Source organism: Triturus cristatus, chromosome 6 (assembly GCF_964204655.1).
Source record: "Triturus cristatus chromosome 6, aTriCri1.1, whole genome shotgun sequence".
Lineage (NCBI taxonomy): Eukaryota > Metazoa > Chordata > Amphibia > Caudata > Salamandridae > Triturus > Triturus cristatus.
In genome coordinates, this window is record NC_140589.1 from 621,981,121 (window position 1) to 622,002,201 (window position 21,081).

The window sequence follows — 21,081 nt, forward strand, 5'->3', positions numbered from 1 at the left end:
GGCCATGTACGCACGGTGCGCTTCGCGCACCGTGCGCGCATGGAGGACATATTATGCGCTTCGTTGTGAAAGGTATTGTTTGATTTTTGGTCGTGCTATGGAAAGTTTATATGCCATGCACAAATGGTGCCCTTCGGGCATCATTTGCACACGGGGTGTTGAGAATATGGAGATTTTATTTTTTTGACGTTTTATTACCGTACGCGTACGGTAAGCATCATCGGCGATTTTTCGGAAAAAATTAAAATTGCATTTTTGCCATTGGGGGTTCTTTGAGGACACCTCCATCAAGGCTAGGTGGTTGGGAGCAGTCTAAACAGCCCCTTTATATGTTTTTTACATTTGTTTTTCTTCCACCACCTCAGAGTGCGAGATAGAAATTGGCGGCCGCCGCTTCCTGGTTTCGACCGATTCGAATGTTTACTAAGATCTAACAGCCAATCAGAATCGCGCTCGCGCACGTCACCGTACGCGTACGGTAAGCGCACGGTAAGCGCACCGTAAGCTGGCTCAGATATATATATTGATTTAAATGCTATTTTCTCAGGAACTACTGAACAGATTTACACCAGACCTACAAAAGGCACTTCCTTGACCTGAGGACTACCTCTCTGCCAAATTTCAAGTAACTCTGTTCAGCCGTTCGGGCTGTAGCTGTGTCTAAAGGTCCTATGGAAAAATGCATGGGAAAAACGCGTTTTGGGACCCCCCTTTTTTCTCAGCCCCCGCTTGACGAATCCCCCCGAGACTTTCAGGGTAGGAGCGGAGCGTAGCGCCCCACCTATTTTGAAAATTTCGCGAGGATTCGTCGACCGGCGCCAAAGTTATTCCAAATAGAATGTTGCGGATTTCCTATGGAAACGTGGTCCTAACTATAACTATCTACTGGCGACCGCCAGTAGATAATATATATATATATATATATATATATATATATATATAATGTATGGTTTTCCTGGGGGCCAATCATTAACACACAGGAAAAGTTCTCTTTTTCTCTCTATACACACACACACACACACATATATCCGGCTTTAGGGCTGTGCAACTGGCGCTAACCTGGGGAGGGTCAGCCCCCCACCCTATGGGAGAAAACACCTTTATTTTTCTACATGAATGGGCTCTCCCCTTTCAAACGAGGCCTCCCTTAGACACAGAAGCGATTTCGCGGCTCACTGAACAAAAGAGTACTAGTGTCCTTTTTAGGCCTCCCTGGTGCCAGTACACGCACTGGGAAGGCAGAGCAAGTGTCTGCCATTGACCGGCCCCTGCACTAAAGGGCTTAAGAGCTTACCAGTATCGGTTGCAAATTATGGTAATATGTGTCCGGACAATCCTTTTGCCCTAGGTGTTCAGCAATATGGAGTGCATTCTGTGTTTGTGCTAAAGCGCCAAATTATGCATAGCCTATGGTGTCCGGAAAACAGTATTCTCTAATCAGTGTCAAGTAACTTATATTTAACACTACCAATACTGATTTTGTTTTCTAAAAACAAATTGTATTTGAACTTCTTTTCTTTAGATGTTGTTCACAAAAATGGTGCTAACAGAAATTCTTTTAGATGTCACAAATGAAGAAATTTATACAGTAGCTAAGGAGGCACACCGTAAAGCAACAAAAGGTACGCTTTTCTTTGCTTATGTATATTCTCTTTAACCATGCATGCCAGTATTGCTTAACACACACAAGCACATACAATATCTGCAACAGGGTATACCATAGTTTTTGCTTCATAAGTTCTTGTGGCATTTAAATATACTTTAGTCGTTAGAGTGCGCTGTGGGGAAAAAGGCCAAGTGACTGGCTTTGTTGTTTGCTCCCTTTTCACTTGGTTATGCTATTTGATGGGATGCTTTTTGAGAATATTTGTGCATACTATTTTAACTTTGTAAACTGAAAAGGCGAGTGAGAGGAACTATATCTTGTTTCCTGTTAGACTGTTCTATTAGACTGGAGTCCTGCTTCAAAAGTGAACTCCTGCTTTATTTAAAATCAGAATCTGTTCCGCCTTTCAAATTGGTTGGCTGAGAATACTGCATTGGAATTAAAGTTTCTACTGTAGAAAGAATTGTTTTCATAAACTGAATATAATGTTTAAATATTGAGCTTTGTATTAAGCTTTGTTTAATGACTGTTTTCACTGGATATGATCTTTTCTAATGTTTCTTTTCTCCCCCAAGATAGCAGCAATAGTAATAGATAAAAAAAAAATGCCATAGTCTCTCATGCCTGTGAAATCGTGGCTATTTTTGTTAACATGTTGTTCCTGTTGTTGATGTGATACAAAGCTCCTGCAAGGCAGCTGGCCCAGTCCAGTGCATTGGCTTCCCTAACTGGACTCGGTAAGTAGGTTATGCATTTTTTGGAGGGGTAGAGGGCTAAATGAGTTGGTTTATTAAATTCTTTAACATGATAGATACTCTTTTTGCAGCTGTAGTAGTCAATTTGCTCTGAAAAACTCTGTAGTTAAAGTCTACAAATTTTACTTTAGTAAGGTGCAGTCAGTTTTTATGGTTTTATCAGTTTAAATGAATAATAAGAACGCTAATGCCTGCAACTCTAGTGTCTAAATATGTATATTTACCCTTGCACAAGACTTGCATAGAAATAACTGCCTGATGTTTGCTATGAAGAGCCAGAACAGGTCTTGTATTATTTTAATGTGGGTTGAGTCTATACACAATCAAAAATAAATCGCACAGTAAATGTTTATGTTGAGCTCCAACATGATATATATTTCATATGATATTTGCACTGTGGATTTCATGTGCCAAAAACATTTTCCTCTTGTGAGGTATGTTTGTGAACAACATCTAGCATTTATTGTTCGACTGTAGTGAAGATAAATAGAAGATCAACATTTTTGTAGATATGAAGTCATGGATGAAGCTCTGGTTGGTTTAGATATCTGTGCTTTCTCATATATTTTGTTATTTTGTGGTATTTGCTTACATATTTAGCTGGTTTATTCATTGATGTCCCAAATATTTTTAAATCCACTTTATACAAAATAAAGCACATCTACCTAACTAGTTAAAGGAAGCTGGAAGGTCAGTTGCCCAATGTTCCAAAGTTAAGGTAAATTCGCATCTGTTGAAACCTCGTCAGTTTTCTTCATAGAAAGAAGAAATGATGTATTGCACACCTACAAATATTGTAATAAGAATGTTCCTTGGCTCAACTCTTTTTATATTCCTCAGTCAGCAGCTAATGCTGGACATTTGTGTGCATCTTTAAGAACTGTGTTTAAAGCTGTTGGCTCCGACTCCAAAGACTGTATTCAGGACGCTTATTACTGAGCTTTATTCTCAGTGTGCACATTTTCTGTAACATTCAGCTTAATTCTTTCAGTCTTAATGGGTGCCCGTTTGTCCTCTGCATTATGTGGCAGAGTAAGATTGGCTAATAACATTACTGCCAGTTTCTGTAGGATCAGTAATAAACCATTATTCATTAGAGTCATTTCAGTTGCTCCAAAGTAAGCATACATTGTCTGTTTTAAGTCTTTTGGGCCTGCCAATCTTGTGTATTGAGCATCTGTTATTTGGTCCAGGTGGTTTAGCCTGCTGGTTCACACATGAGTTAAGGTGTCTCATATCTACTTGGCAAAACATGCAGATTCAATTCTGACAGAAGTGTAACATCTGCTCGTGATATAAAGTGTTCTATATTTCACCAGATTTCAAATGTATGCTTTTGAAAATGGAGCAGGTGTTGTAAATGTAAACAGAGTATATTCCTTAGTGTTATAAAATGTTAAAAAAATAGGAAAAAGTGTTGCCTCTGGATAAATTGAGCTTTATGCACACAGGAGGACTGGGTGATTATGACTCAGCTGAGAGTGAAGAGGAGAGGAGTGAGAGAGGCTCTGAATCCTCTGATACTGATGATGAACAGCTGCGATACAGAATCAGGCAAAAGCAGGAAGCATTTAGGAGAAAAGAAAGAGATCAGTATATGCTGGAAAAACAGATGGACGGTAAATATACCTTCTTCAGTTATACATTTATTAATAGAATATATGTTTTATGCTTCATATATCATTTTAATAATGAAACCTCAGTGGATTTACTAGTCACAATGTACTGCTCTGTGGGTGTGCTGGTGCACCTACTCCTATTTCAGATTGGTAAAGGGTAAATTGAAGATTTGTGAATACTATTTATAATTAAATATTTTCTTACAACCCCTGTTATCAGTCAACCTTTATTTCAATATCTTTATCCTATTAGTTCTAAATCTTTCTCAGTGTCTTTCTAAATGTCAGAAATGTTCCAGATGCTTTGTAAATCTCCCTAAATATAGTTCTATAACCTCTGTTAATCGGGCTAGAAGGTCCTTAGTATTTATAGTATGGGTATGGTACTTTTTGGTTCCTCGCTGCTGCAATATGCTATCTGACGATAGCCATTGCTCTAGCTTGTGCATTCAGTCCTCAATCAGAATTGTAGATAATGTGGCTGGTAGGGTCAATATTGTGACCTGTAGGGCAAGGTAGGTAATATGCCTTAGACTTCAGTTTGAGAATTTAAAAAATCCTCACTCTCATAACGGAAAGTTTCAATTCTATTGAGGACTCGGAGGCAAGGATTATGCATAACTGTCTTCGCTGCTCGCAGCCGAGTTAAGTGCATTTTTTCCATGCCAATTGTGCTGTAACAGCTTGTCAAAAGACGTTGTTTATATGTGTTTTTTTCTCTACGGTGCCTAATTATTATAATTATTGGCTTTATTACTGTGAGCACCTCAGCTCAACTCTGCACTCGTATTTGTGGGTTTGTGATCTAGTTACTTGGCTGCGGGACCACCTTGGGCTCCATTCGTGGCCATTTTTATTTCTTGGTGCGGCTCCGAGGTGATCACCTCGAGGAGTACCAGGACCTGTCAGTCCCCTTTCTGGGATCCTTAATGAGCTTGGCGAGGAAAGTGGCCATAGTGGGTTCCAGCTCCGGGGTCAGTGAGATCTTCCCCCTCGCTGGATGGGTGAGGGCATTCCGCACGCAGGCGGCTGCTAGCTTTCTTTTCCAATGGCTTGCGAATACATGCAGCCACATAAGAGGCAACTTTGTTGGAGGGGATCACTCCGCCGACCTGTGGTGGATGATTTTGTCCGGGTCTAGTAGGTCCGGGGATGGTGGTAGAGGGGGTCTGTTGAGGGAGGGAGGATGGGAGCCACTACCTTGACAGCCCTTGGTTGTCTTTAGTATCCCCTTGGGGCCTTCGGGGTGGGGGCATAAGCGGGTGGAGGGGGCTCCCAGAAGGTGAATATAGTGGGGCGTCCTGGTTAAGGTTAGCGTGCTTCAGGCGCCTTAAAGGCATCATGGTCCATCCCCTCTAGATTTTTGCGCTTCGCAGGGACCTCATCTGGATTAATTGGCTGTAATGAATGTGACTTCTCACCAATAAGCCACACCCAAACCCTGCACTCCCACTTTAGAGGCGACTATACACCACTGCACCTTTAAATAATACACTCCCTAAAGACGAGTAAAAGACACAGCACTCCCTTTAGGCCAGGCAAGAAAACAAATCCAGGTGCATTTTAATACACTTTGAGCAGCACTCCCTTAAGACGAGGAAAAGACACAGCACTCCCTTTAGGCCAGGCAAGAAAACAAATCCAGGTGCATTTAATACACTTTGAGCAGCACTCCCTAAAGGCGAGGAAAAGACACAGCACTCCCGTTAGGCAAGGCAAGAAAACAAATCCAGGTGGAGTTAAAATTAAACACACAAGTTTATTAATGTGGAACGGTAGGCCAAATATATCAGTAAATGCAGATTCCCAAATGTCAAGTGACTAAAATGTACAACTAGAATAAAATGCAGTATATACAAGTAGCAAAGAGTAAAAAATATATACAAAATGGTTAGTAACACCTCACCGATCGATTAAGCAACATCCTTGCCAACTCAATCTGGGGGAGCCCTTCTGGGGGAACCAGGAAGGAGTTCGATCAGGACTCAAATTCTGTCACCTACACAACAATACGTCTATTCTGTGGCGAGCTTCCACCTGGCCCCCAAAGGCTCTTAGCTTAAATATCATTACTCAACGTGAGGCGAAGCTTCTAGAAAACCTCGCTCCCTTCTCATTAGAAAAACCGAGCTGGCTGTACCAGTCTGCGTCAAGGCCTAGACGGACGCTGGCCAAGCTCCCGTATTTTGACTTTGAGGCAGAGTTGCATATTCTACAGATAATATCCAGTTCACTCTGGTCAGTGAAGAGTGAAAAACAAGTGAGGAGCAGAAACATGCCCTCCCCATTTTGCAGCTACGTGCGAGCAGCAAGGCAAAGCCAGAAAACAAGATGACATGAGGCCATGTCAAAGCCAATAGTAAGAACTCTTAATTAACCCAAACAACTTGCAAGCACTGCTTTGCACACACAAAAGCTGAAGCAAAGCAAAGTCAGAAAACAAGATGACATGAGGCCATGTCAAAGCCGATAGTAAGAACTCCTAATTAACTCAAATAACTTGCAAGCACTGCTGTGCACGCACAAAAGCTGAAGCAAGGCAAAGTCAGAAAACAAGATGACATGAGGTCATGTCAGAGCCAATAGTACTGTTCTACTCCGTGACAGCTCCCACTAAAAGACAGCAAGATTATAAGACAGAAGAGAAGCAGGCATATGCAGGACCGTCTCATATATCCAGGCTAGGGTAAAATAACACACTAAAGTCAGTTAAAATTATGATGGTAGTCGAAGGTCATCATAGGGTGCCAAACCACAAGAGTGCCTCTTTCACTACAGGGGCTGAGCTGGGGTTTGCGGGCCTGCAGGAGGGTTAGCCAAGCCAGCCAATCTGGTGCACTTGAGCACCAACTGCTGGGAAAGCCTAGGCTCCATTGGGCCCATGGCCTCCACTACCTCACTGAATATGGAAGAATCTCCGCGTCATAAAAATCATCATCAAAGGGCAGGTAATCCAGGGGATCCCCCTGGCACTCATCAAAGGGCTCCCTAACACTGTAGGAGTAGTATGGGTACCAGAGGACCAATCCTCCTAATGTAAGCACATGCGCTTGGTAGAGGAGCAGCAGTAACTGGGTTGAGGGATAACCAAACAGTCAACTCCGGTGCTACAATTTGTTTTTGTTAGGGTAAAAGGCTGGGAAACCCAATGGGCTACATACCCCGAACCTGGTGGGGCATCACTCTCCAGACTTCTCAGCTCCAAGCACGGCTTGCGATCTCCACTCGTAGCTGGGGATAGAGATTGTGCGTCGTGGCGAGAATGCGTCTGTTACATGTGCCCCCACCAGGCAACAATAATGGCAGTGAAGGGAGCGCCAAGCGGTCCTGTGGTCAAGTAACTAGATCACAAAGCCGAGCACAGAGTTCAGCCGAGGGGCTCACAGCAAAACAGATAATAATGTAGCACCATAGAGGAAAACACGAATAACAACGCCTTTTGACAAGCGGTTACAGCAAAATACTGAGGTAAAGAAACAATTCCGTAACTCGCCTGCAAGCAGCGAAAAAGAGCAAAGAGAGTTATGCATAATCCTTGCCTCCGGTCCTGACATAGAATTCAAGAAGTTTGATCCCTGGACTTTTGAAGATATGCCACTGCCTTAAGCTTTTGAAATTTGGTTGCTAAGTGGTATGTTCCTTCATTGATCAGATATTTCAAGCAGAAATAGTTTTTACATATGTGCGTGTCATTTTCTGTGGTGCTTAGTGCTTTCCATTTGATTGTGGCACCTATTTAAAAGCTGTGGAGTTTTTTCAAGGCTGGGTTGATGTTGTTTTTCTTGAAAGTGAGGGCTAATCTTATCATTTGTTTTATATCCAAGCAGTCCATCAGTCAGTTGTTTTGGTTAGGCTTTTACAGACCATTTGGCAGGCCAGTACTAATTATCTGTGAATCTTGTGCTCTGTTTGAAGGGACAATGCCAATTTCAAATTGTTACCTTTTACTACAACATTGATCTGGGGAATGAAGCATAGCTCAGAGTGGGAAGTCATTTATAGGTTGTGATAATTTCAGGCTGTGGATGGTCAAGATCTGACAATCCGACAATCAGACTATTTTCCGTCTGGTTTGCAGAGTATTACATTTATTTGGCTCAGCAAGGCCCTAAAGGCCCAGTCCATTGAAAAATGTGGGTTCAAGGCATATGAGCTGCCGATCACACACTGCATAGATCGCCATCTGGTGTTGGGCCCGGATGTTTGCACTTTATTGTCTTGGAAGAAGTCTTTCGAAGTAACGAGATAGGTGACTCCTCCTTTGGACAATAGTGCGCACGGGCACCGACTCCATCGTCAGATTGTTTTTTTCCGCCACCGGGCTCAGATTTGTTCATCGCGCTCCAGTTCAGTGTTGTTACCAATCTACTTTTCAACGCGAAATCCTTCACCTGTTCTTCGGTATTGTTTCTATCGCGTTCCCATTCGACGCGCATCTCTTCAAACTTGAATTCTTCGATTCCGGTCGTCGACGCAGGCCTTCGGGCCAACCTGCACCATTAGGCCTTTGGCTTATGGAAAGGACTCCCTTCAAAAAGTGTCTTAAATGTGGATCCAAGTTTCCACACGCCAATCTTCACGAGGTGTGTAATCTCTGCCTTTCACCCGAGCACGAGGCCAAAGACTGTCTAGCTTGTGCCTATTTCCGCTCAAAGAAGACAATTCGGGATCGTCTAGCTCGAAGAACCATGGCTCGATCATTGACATCAATCCCGGACGACATCTTCCAGGAAGACATCAACGTACCAGAGCAAGGGCAGGTCCAAGAGGGCAACCTCAGCGCCTCTGAAGCCGACGACTCCAATGTCGAAGACATCACTCCGGGGCAGCGGGTCGTAAGTATTGACGTTGTCCCCTCCCCCCACCCATTCCCAAAAAGGCTTCGGACACACCTTCACCTTCGGGCCTATGTGCACACCGGGACAAAACTTCTCACGCCCCGCCTTCGGGCTCGGCAAAGAAGTCGATACACAAGCCTTCCAGCCACTCAGGATCGAGCCAGCCTGCTGTTGGTGCCAAAACTCCATCCCTGGCACCAAAGAAGAAACCACTGCCTTCCTCCGCACCAACGCCTGGTTCCACATCGGCGCCTTTGGCACCGAAATCCACTGGTACGGACGTCCCGGCTCCGAAAAATTCGTTGGAACCAAGTAAACACCCGGTTCGAAAGACTTCGGGCGCTCAGCCTTCGTAGCCCAAAAAACCCTCGGAACCGAGCAAACAACCGGTTCCGAAGAACACTGGCGCTCAACCTACGGATCCGAAAAAACCATCAGAACTGAACAAACAGCCGGTGCCGAAAACCACACCGAACCCAGGAAAACTCCCGATTCCACACCTAAGGAGCATAAAACTACTCCAAAGCTTCTACCACACAAACAATCGGACCCAAAAAAATCGGCACCGAAACACACTCCGGAGGAGGAGCTTTTTCGAACTGATCCAACTCAAAAAAACTCTTCAAAAAGACCCCAAAACAAGTCAACTTGTACTTAGCCCTTCCAAAAAAAGGAAAATGGACAAACATGTACCAGCTCTACCTCCTTTAAAGAAGAGAGACTTTGCAACTTCTCCTTTAAGGACGAAGGGGATGATCAACCCTTAGGGGAACCTAGTCCTCCTGGTACCCCAAAAGACCCATGGGACGATTATGGCACACCAGATGTCCCCGACACACCACAGGATGACATCTACCCATCTAGACCATCCCCTCCAGAGGATAATATAGGGTTCACCCAGCTCATACACAGAGCAGCAGAATACCACGGGGTGAACTTACACACATACCCTGTAGAGGAAGATTTCCTCATGGACACTTTTGCACCATCCCAAAGGTCCACTTCCATTCTCCCACTGTTAAAAGGGGTAATCAAACACGCTCCTGAAGTGTTTAAGGATCCTGTAAGGGCCAGAGTCATTAACCCCAGTGTAGAAAAGAAGTACAAGTCTGCCCCAGCTGAGCCTGTTTATATTAAAGGGCAGGTACCCTTGGATTCCTAAGTGGTTTCCAACGCCAGGAAAAGGGCTAACTCCCAAACCACAGGAGATGCTCCACCTCCTGATAAGGAGTCAAAACTGCTGGGCGCATCTGGTAAAAGAACAGCGTCCCAAGCAGCCAACATACGGAGAATTGCTAACACACAGGCTTTGCTCGCTAGGTATGATAGGGCACACTACGACGAGCTAGAGACCCTACTACAACACCTTCCAGACCAATGTAAAACACGACCCAATTATCTCATTCAGGAAGGCAAGCTCATAACTAATACCGCCATTTGTTGTGCTCTGGATGCTGCAGACACAGCATCCCGAGCTATTAATACCAGTGTCCTTTTACGCAGACATGCATGGCTACACAATTAAGGCTTCAAACCTGAGGTTCAAACTACCATATTAAATCAACCGTTTGACCAGGAACACTTATTTGGGCCCACTGTAGATTCATCTTTGGAGAAGATGAAGAAGGATACGGACACTGCCAAATCAATGGGAGCTTTGTAATCGCAAGCTCCCAGAAGTTCCTTTTGTCGCTCCTCTTATAGGGGCGCCTCTAGAGGTTTTACCACTAATAACCCCTCCACTTCCTACAAGAGCCCCACCCAGACCTCATCTTACAGAGGCTATTACAGAGGAGGCTACAGGGGCAAGAACAACAAGGGTAGAGGCAAAACTACCAATAATCGCACCGCCTCCACCCCTAAACAATGACTTCCCTCCACTCCCCCTGGACCACTCTACTCCGGTCGAGGGAAGATTGCTACAGTTCCTTCCTGTCTGGAACAACATTACCACGGACAGGTTGGTGAGACAAATCGTCCAATATTGCCTAGAGCTCACTTCAACTCCCCCAAACATACCACCCAAATGTCAGCAGAGCTCTTAACGCTTCTAAAACAAGAGGTGCTTTCCCTTCTAGAAAAACATGCAATAGAACCAGTTCCCCTTCATCACCAAAACACAGGGGTTTACTCCCTGTACTTCCTCATTCCAAAAAAGGACGGAACCCTGAGACTCATCTTGGACCTCAGACCATTAAACCTCTACATACAATCAGACCATTTCCATATGATCACTCTTCAACAGGTCCTCCCTCTACTCAAACAGGGCGACTTCCTTGCCACATTAGACCTCATGGACGCTTACTTCCACATTCCAATTCACCCTGCTTACAGGAAATATCTTCGGTTTGTGGTGGACAGTCAGCATTACCAGTTCAAGGTTCTCCCATTCGGAGTCCCCACAGCAGCCAGAGTCTTCACAAAATGTCTGGCAGTGGTAGCAGCCCGCTTAAGAAGACAACAAATTCACGTCTTCCCATATTTGGACGACTGGCTCATAAAAGCCAAGTCACATACCCACACACGCCACAATCCAACTACATCACGACTAGGGGTTTACCATAAACCTACAAAGTCTCACGTCCAACCATCCCACATCTAACAAAATCTGGGTGCCTCAATAAACACCTCAAAGAGCCTTGCATATCCCAGTCCAGCCAGGATAGCAAGCATGCAAGCCCTTATAACAAGATTCCAGCCGCAAAACTCACTTCCAGCTCGCGTGTTCATGCAACTCATAGAGATGATGGCCTCTTTCATATTCATAGTACCTCATGCAAGACTCCAGATGCGCCCCTTACAGGAATGCTTAGCACGTCAGTGGAACCAAGCTCAAGGTCAGCTAACAGATCTGGTGTTGGTGAACGACCGCACACATCGCTCTCTGCAGTGGTGGAACACCCAAAACCTTTCCAAAGGCGACCGTTCCTAGAGCCGGTTCCACAGATTGTGTTAACAGCAGACGCATCGCTGTCCGGCTGGGGAGCTCATCTACTTCATCACACCATAAAGGGCACATGGACACCTCAGCAAAAACGACTCCACATCAACCATTTGGAGTTACTAGCAATCTTTCTGGTATTACAATCATTCCAGAAACAGATATCAGGCAAAGCTGTCTTAGTCCGAGCGGACAATATGACAGCAATATACTATTTACAAAAACAGGGGGGACGCGCTCTCTGCAGCTCTCTCAACTAGCACAGAGCATATGGAGGTGGGCTATTCCTCAAAACATTTTCCTTTTAGCCCAAAATCTCCCAGAAATTCAAAATCACAACAGATTCACAAGTGGGAACTTCATCCACAAGTTCTTCAACCGTTTTTCCAAATGTGGGGGCAGCCAGAGACAGACCTCTTCGCCACACAATACAACACAAAATGCCCAAGCTTCGCCGCCAAATATCCACACCCATTGTCCAAAGGCAGTGCGATATGGATGAATTGGTCAGACAGATTTGCGTACGCTTTTCCACCTCTCCCACTCATTCCATTATGTTAAGTTATGTTATGGGGAATTTATAGAGCGCACGGCTACTCCAAAGAGTGTCCCGGCGCTGAAAGGTCCCCCTGAAAGAGAGGTAGTATGCATTTTAATCCTAACAGGTCCACAGTTCCTAGTCCGGAAGAATTTGGGCACCAGTAACAAGTGTTGTGTTTATGACCTCAGAGTGCTGGCCAGGGCCTTAGTGTGGCACAAGCTGCAACAATAGTCACTAACACTGATCCTAGTTGCTCCAACATGGGCCAGACAACCGTTGTACACAACATTGCTGGAACTATCAGTAGTCCCACACCAAAAACTACACCTCTCCCCACAGCTCTTAACACAGAACCATGGAGAGATCAGACACCCAGATCCAGCACAGCTCAACCTGGCGATCTGGCTCCTGAAGTCCTAGAGTTTGGATATCTCAATCTTCCACCTGATTGTATGAACGTTATCAAAGAATCTATGCGCCCCACCACTAGAGCCTGCTATGCAGCCAAGTGGAAAAGATTTGTTATATACTGAAACAATAACAACATCAATACTCTAGATGCCTCCACTCAGCGCATCATATGTTACATGCTGCATCTTCAAAGATGTAATCTAGCATACACATCATTTAGATTACATCTCGCTGCCATTGCAGCTTACCTACAAAATAGACATCTGTCATTGTTCAAGGTGCCTGCCATTAAAGCATTTATGGAAGGCCTCAAAAGAACTCCTCCCAGGGTACTACCCTCCCCAGTGTGGAATCTAAACATCATCCTCACAAGATTAATGGGTCCTCCATTCGAGCCTCTGCATAAATGCGAGCTACAATTTCTTACATGGAAAGTCACTTTCCTTGTGGCCATTACATCTCTTAGAAGAGTCAGTGAGCTACAGGCACTAACTATTGAAAAAACATTTTTACAACTCCATCATAACAAAGTGGTTCTCAGGATAAATCCCAAATTCCTTCCTAAAGTTATCTCTCCTTTCTATCTTAACCAATCTGTTGAGTTGCCAGTGTTCTTCTCGCAACCACAAACAGTAGCAGAAAGAGCTCTTCACACTCTAGATGTAAAAAGAGCACTCCTTTACTATATTGACAGAACAAAACCTTTTCGTAAAACAAAGCAACTTTTTGTATCCTTCTCACCACCACATAAAGGCAATCCCATATCAAAGTCTGGGATTGCAAGGTGGATTGTCAAATGTATACAAATTTGCTATCACAAAGCAAAATGTTCACTGTCTATTCCCCCTAAAGCCCACTCTACCCGAAAAATAGGGGCTTCAATGGCATTTTAAGGGAACATTCCCTTAGATGACATCTGCAAAGCAGCTACATGGTCTACACCGCACATTCACAAAACACTATTGTGTAAATGTGCAGGCAAAACAACAAGCTAGTGTGGGCCAAGCTGTACTCAAAACGCTATTTCAAACTACTGCAACAGATACTGGTGGTCGCCATTAAGGAGGAGTACTGCCATGCAATCTATGCACAGTGTGTGATCTGCAGCTCATATGCCTTGAAGTACCAGTATGCATCTGTTCTTGGCATGTAGAGCTGCAGATCCACACACGCCCACCCACCTCCCCATCTTCCTTTATCTGTTCCAGTATTCTCTTAATTAGATACAACACACATGGACATCTATTTCTGTTTCTCACAAAACTCCATCATTTCTCTTCTTGGCGAAAAAACAATCTGACGATGGAGTTGATGCCCATGCGCACTATTGTCCAAAGGAGGAGTCCCCTATCTCGTGACTTCCAAAGACTTCTTCCAAGACAATAGCAAAGTGCAAACTTCCGGGCCCAACACCAGATGGCGATCTATGCACAGTGTGTGGATCTGCAGCTCTACATGCCAAGAACAGATGCATACTGGTAAGTAGCATTTTCATTTTCCTTTTCCAGCAAATGAGCTTTCATCAATTCACATGCTTCCATTATACCGTTATCATGCTAGCACTAACAGTAAATGTTAAATAGCAGTGGTAATAGCACTTTAATATTAATCACTGGACAGTATACTTATATTATTGTGTGACCCAAACAGCCAATGATAACCCCCCCACCCACTCTACATTATGGTTTTGATAGATTATATTTTCTTCTACACATCCGGTTAAAGAGGAATCCTTCAGAGATCTGCTCTTAAGTAGACTACTCTTAATCATGTATAAGAATTTGATAAGAATTTAGTTGTTTACAATTCTGCCTGGGAATTCTACTATGTTCAGCTATACTTCACTTCCATGTGCGTATTAAAAGATTTTTCCTCCTTCTCTATCCATGGGAAACTACGCACAGTGAAGACTGTTCAGTACCCTAAAGGCTTTGAACTTCTAATACATAAACAAGTAACCAGGCCATTCATAAGAGGCAGGGGAAGACATGTAATGAATGAAGTTCCCTTTTATTCTGGTGTTGGACCATAACAAGTTGGGCTATAGTTATGGTATGAAAACAGAGCCCTTACTAGAAATGCCTTCTCAGTTTGGGGCCTAATGGTACATTTACAAGCACCAACTAAGATACTCTGCATTTGTGCATCACAGGAGTCGCTGGTCCGTGCCCCAGCTCCTTAGTCTTATTGTCTTATCACAGGATCATTCCATTTCCTTCTGTATTCTTTTGGTCTTGTCACCCATTGTCTTCTTTGTTCACAGGACCACCACCTAGTAGAGGATGATTGTAGGAAAGTAGATTCTGACCACTGAAAATCTCTAGCTTTTCGCTCTTGTATCTGATTTTTGGGCCTCTGTTGTGAGTGTCCCTATTATTCTCACCTGGTGTAAGCTTCTGCTGAAATGGTTTGAAGCTCAAACAATTCGTGCTTATTTAAAAAACAAAAAATGTCAACTACTGTGTAATTTTGGTATAGGGCTGTCAGTAGGTTTTCCGCGTTGTGTGTACACTTGTTGAGGTAGGGAGAGGGACGGCTCGTCTGACTCCGCCTGGCATCTGCACACCAGCACTGTTGCAGATGTGACCCAGATCAAAATAGTTACGGCATGCTGAGGCCTTATAATTCAATTGGATATTTAAAGAGAAATGTTCCCTCTCCCTATTGCTGAAATGTAAATGGGTCTGGAAAAACGGTTGAACAAGGAAATCCTGTAGTACAGATCTAGCAAAATGGCCATCCCAGCAGAATTTGGAGTCAAGACAGTCGTGGCAAACATCCTGTAACTGTACTCCTGAGGAAAGGGTCGGAGAGGCAGTCTTAGCTTGGATTGAATGGCCCTAATTACTCCGGCGTGTTCTCTTAAGCCAAAACACAGCAAATATTAATTTGTGGGGCAATCCAGTGGAAAACTGTCTGCTTTGGATTCACCTATTTCCTTCTTGTAATCAAAGAAAAGTTGATCGTCTGCTTGAAACTCCGAGGTCTTGCCATTTTTTAGTGAAAGACCCCACATGGATGCAAGCATTGTAGGTGTTCCTGCGCCTTGGTGAGATGAGAAGATGGAAAAAGCATTAACAAAGTACTAGACTAGATTACATGAAAAGGAGTGACTACCTGAGGGAAAAAGGACGCTCCTTTGTAAAACACAAACTTTACTGAGAAGAATGCATAGCATGAAGGTTGAACATACAAATCCTACAGCTCACCAACATTCCTTGCCACAGTGATGGTGATGAAAAAATACTTTTCAGCCCCTCAAAGAGCAACTGCGCAAGGGTTCAAAGTGTGACCAGCAAATCAATGTTTCTCTGAGGAATGACAAAGGGAGAAGGTGGTAACAAATGTCAATCCTTTCCGAAACCGCACGACAATGAGTGATGTATGTATGTATAGTATTTCTGCAGCGCAAACATAGCCGAAAGGCGACGAAGCACTGTACATGATCCTTAACAAACAAAGTCAACGAGTTAGAGGAGAGGAAACTGGGTTTGGTAATGGATAATGCATTTTGATGTAGTGCTCTTTAAAGAGGTGACTCTTAAACTCTTTCCTAAATTGAAGCAACATTCGAGTTGTCCAGATGTATTAAGAATGTTGTTCCAGAGCCGAGCATCATAGGAGGAAATGGCCTGCAGTCATACATTTTTACACTTCTTAGTCTGCATCTTGGTGCAGTCCTTGTTGCAGGTGTAGCTCCATATCCACCAAAGATGGTGAGCTTGTTTGCAAGTTAAGTGGGGGTGCTGGTCATGATGGCTTTGTAAAAGATGCTGCTGGTTTTGATGATGGTGAGGGCCAGCAAGAGGAGCCAAATGGGTTCCGTCAAAATGGGAGTGATTTGATTATACTTGTGCAGGACCTGTGGAGGAGATGTGCGGCCGCATGTAGGATGACCATAATGGGAGCCGTTGTGGAGTCCAGGAGATAATGGAGTAAGGTATCAACACCATCCAGATACAGGAGCACGAGGGCTTGAACTGCAGTTCTGAAGTTGCTTTCTGGAAGAAATGTTCTTAGAAGAGAAAGCTGGCTCCAGGCTGTCTGTCTGTTTTTCTTTTTTGCCACTGTGTTCCTCATGGGTGATGTTGGTGTTCCGGATAAATTCAGGTGTCTTGGCAGTTGATGTAATTTGGGATTTTAAGCCATTAAGGTTCATGGTATTGAGCCAGATTTGCACTGCATTTTGTTTATTGTTCTTCGCACATAACAAATTGTGTCCTGTTAACCTTAAATAATGAGGGCTGATCTGGCAAGCAAAGAGAGGCTGACAAGTAACCATTAACTGTCACCATAGCAAAGCCTTTCCAGGTGAGAGATCGTGTAAAAACATAATAATTAAGACAATTGTGTTTTGACGGCATTAACATAAATCCCTGTGCACCAGGTAATGAAGGCGGACCATCCCCAGCATAGACAGGTTTTTTTGATGGACGACTAGTTGACAGAATTCCGCCAACCTCATCTGGATGCAAATCGAAAAAACTCAGATTTGCCTGTATAATCTGCAGGCTTGAAGGCACATGCTCTGGAAAGAGCAAGAGAAGGCCCGCTCTGAGAGGAAGAGGGAGGGAATAGAGATAGGGGTAGAAGATCATAGTACCAAACCTGCTAAAGCAAATTCAACATAATCAAGATTACCTGTGACCTGTCTTGACTCTGCTTCCTCAGAACATGAGAGACCAGAAGGAGAAGGAACATGTCAGGCAGATGGAAGTTCCACCTCAGACTGAATGCATCTTCCAAGGATTGTCTTTAAAGATCCTTCTGAAGGAAGCCATAGCAGCTGAAGGTGGATAGTACTACTTCCAGGTGAAGATGCCACTGATTGTGATTTCAACTGAGGTTGTCTGCATGTATGTTCAGGGAGCCTGCCAGATGATTGACCACGAGTCAAATGCTGTAATGCCAAATCCACGACCATAGCTTTGGCTCCTATATCCACAGGCAGCTTGATTACACACCACCTTGATGTTAACATACCACTTTGAAGCAGTATTGTCTGTGAACCTCTTGATCAACTGACCTTCAGTGAAAGACCAAAACACCTTAAGGGCCAGACGTATGGCACAAAGCTTGAGCAAGTCAATGTGATACCCTTACTCAAAGAGAGATCCGAGACCTCTGATTTCCAGCACATCCACATGACAAAAGGAAGATTAATACCTCACCACTATGACCATCACCTAAGGTGGGATGAAAGACTTTTTGCAGGATAGGTGTTATAGGATTAGCCACCACTGCAGATCCTGTGCTACTGGATGGGAAATCTGAACTGTGTTTGAGAGGATTCCCAACTGCTGGGGCTAATGGAAACAGAAGCACCACTGCAGCGCTCGTATGTGCCGCCGAGCAGTAGCACTAGCAGGATGGAGGAGGCGAAAAGGCCCTGAAGACGAATGACTTTGAGGAAGTTACTCTCCCTCTTGAATCATTGTGACCGTACATTGATCTGCTGGAGAGACATAAAGTCTTTGAGAGACAGGCTGTCCAGCTCCACCTCAATAAGGGGCAGTTGTTAAGAGGACGAGGGGTGCGACTTGGAGAGGTTGATGGAAAAAACCCTGGTCAAACAGCAGGGAGACTGTGGACTGAAGGATGTCTGACACCAGCTCCGTTAAGGTTTACTTCAGCAGTCAGTTGTTGAGGTAGTGGAATACCAAGAACCAATCCTAGAATATAAGCCACGACCCATAACACCCTAACACACAAGCCTGAAAGACAGAGCAGAACCACAGATTAGCAATGGGTTAATCATAACACAAACCTCAGATTCTTCTATGTCTGCAGAATCAATACTTGAAAATATGCAGGTCATTGAGGGACACCATCCAGTCACCCCTGTTCCAGATACGTCTACCTCTGAGCTAAAAACTGCATTTTACTTTGCAGGGAAGTAAATCGAAATGCGCCGGTCCACAATGAGATGGAAATCCCATCCTTCTTGGGAACAAGGAAATACTGAGAGTAGCATCCCTAACGTATCGTGGCTGCCTGCACCAGCTCCCCTGCACCTTTGATTCGCATTGATACGACCTCCTGCTTTAAGATGTGAGCATGATCCTCAGAGATGGCTGATGAGGAATGAATGGAGGCGAACCCTGAAAGGGAAATGCATAGCACCTGCAAACTATTTAAGGATGGGACTATCTGTCCATAAAGCATGTTCACTACTTGAGCGAAGAGCAAGGCTTCTCGAGGAGAAAATCTTCTTTCCTATGGTTTAATTTTAAATTGATTGTTTAGCTGTTGGAGAGGTAGGAAAAGACTAAGGATTTTGCTTCGAATGATGAAGATGCCTACACCACAACGCTCTCGGGAGATGGGTGGGCTTCATGTACTGAGGAGCAGTGTAGTGCAGGCATGCAGCCTGGTGGTAAATGGCCAGGTTTGTTCCAGAATACTAACATCAGGTCCATCAGAGCATCATTAAATAGTAGCCAAGGCTGTAAGCTGTTCCGTCTCAGTGAGGAGATCCAACTAGCTTCTTCTAAAGGCTAGAGCAGCTCAAGGATCTCTGCCTTGTGCAGAACTGCAGTTAAGGAAACCACCTGTTCGAGGCATATGAGCTGCAGATCACACACTGTGCATAGGTGGTGGGCCCGGATGATTACACTTTGTTGTTGTCCTGGAAGAAGTCTTTGTAGTCACGAGATAGGTGACTCCTCCTATGGACTATACTGCGCATGGGCATCAACTCCATCTTCAGATTGTTTTTTTCCGCCGTCGGGCTCGGATGTGTTAGTTGTACTCCCGGTCAGGTTCGTTACCGATCGACCTTTCGACACGCAATCCATAACCCTATCGTCGGTATTGTTTTCGATCGTGATCCCTCTTTGACGCGGATCGTTTAAAACCTATTTTTCGATTCCGGTTGTCCACGCGGGCCGTCGGGCCCACCTGCGCCATCAGGACCTTGGCTGATGGAAAGGACACCTTTCAAGAAGTGCCCTCAGTGTGGACACAAATTTCCCCACACTGATCTGCACCAAGTCTGCAAACTCTGTTTGTCGCCACAGCACGAGAGTCGACACTGCTAGGCCTGCACCTCCTTAAAGTCGAAGAAAACCCTCAAAGATCGACAGGCTCTAAGGGCCATGGCTCAAGCTTCAGGGCCTCCAGTCGACATCGTCCCAGAGACTCCGGATCAACAGGAGGTAGAAGACTCCGAGGAACAGTTGGTCATCGACTCTCAAGTCGAAGACCCCGATTCCAAAAATTATCAGGCCGATGACAAAGCAGACGATGACAACAGCATTCCGGCAGGTCAACGGGTCGTAAGTACAGACATCGACCCTACTGACCCCACTCACCCCTCCATGTCGGACAAGGCTATGGTATTACCTTCACCTTCGGGCCTAGGTGGACGCCATTCTACCACTTCTCTCGCCCCGCCTTCTGGCCCGGCAAAGAAGACAAAACTAAAGCCTTCAGGTGACCCTGGCTCGAGTCAACCTTCCCACCACTCAGACCACTTTTCGGTTCCGAAACAACTCCCACCGAAAAAAGTTTTGGAACCTAGCCACCCGGAACAGAAAAAATCTTCGGAACAACCCCTACCGAAGAAACACTCGAAACCGAAGCAGCCGGAACCGAGAAACATTTCAGACCCGAAGCAACCGGAACCGAAGAAACATCCAGATCCTAAACCGGGACCGAAAAATCATCCGGAACCTAAACCGGTGCCGAAGAAATCTTCGGAACATAAACCTTCCGAACCGAAAAAAGATTCTGGTCCCCAACCAAAGAAAGGTTCCGATCACAAGCAAAAGGAGCTAAAAACACCTCCAAAAGCTACACCAGACAAATGCTTGGACCCAAAAAAGTCCGTTCCCAAGAAGGACCCTGCTAATGAAGAGCTTTTTAAGCCGGACCCATTGCAAAAGACTCTTCTACAAAACCCTTAAACAGGTCCAATAATACTGCAGCCTAAGAAGAGGAAATTGGTCCCTCCAGCTCCAGTTCCTCAGAAGAAAAGTGCCCAGACTTCTCCCATAAGGAGCATCTCACCACCTTCATTGGTGCCTGACCCTGACATTTCTCCTATAAATTCCCCATTACCCCAAAACACTCCACCTTTAGATGACGATGACGATTTTGGGGACGATGACAATTAACCATTCTAAGGCCCCAGGGACCCTAGTTCACCATCACATGACCCCTGGGAAGACTATGAAGCACCAGGTGCACCTGATGTGCCTCAGGAGGACATTTATCCCTCGAGACCATCCTCTCCAGACGACATCATAGGTTTTTCACAGCATTACACAGGGCTGCTCAGTTTCACGGAGTAGATATGCACACTGACCCCGTAGATGATGACTTCCTTATGGACACAATCACATCTTCGCAAAGGTCCACAATAACACT

General features: G+C 44.7%; 1 protein-coding gene across 2 annotated transcripts in view; it reads left to right on the forward strand.

The window, feature by feature from the left end:
* PNISR (PNN interacting serine and arginine rich protein) overlaps positions 1–21,081 on the forward strand; it is a 362,924-nt gene that overhangs the window by 241,831 nt on the left and 100,012 nt on the right. For both annotated transcript variants that reach the window (XM_085611119.1, XM_085611118.1), the window contains exons 8-10: positions 1,523–1,622; positions 2,290–2,343; positions 3,813–3,980. In XM_085611119.1, coding sequence (XP_085467245.1) covers positions 1,523–1,622; positions 2,290–2,343; positions 3,813–3,980 — 322 coding nt within the window. The remainder of the gene's footprint in view (positions 1–1,522; positions 1,623–2,289; positions 2,344–3,812; positions 3,981–21,081) is intronic.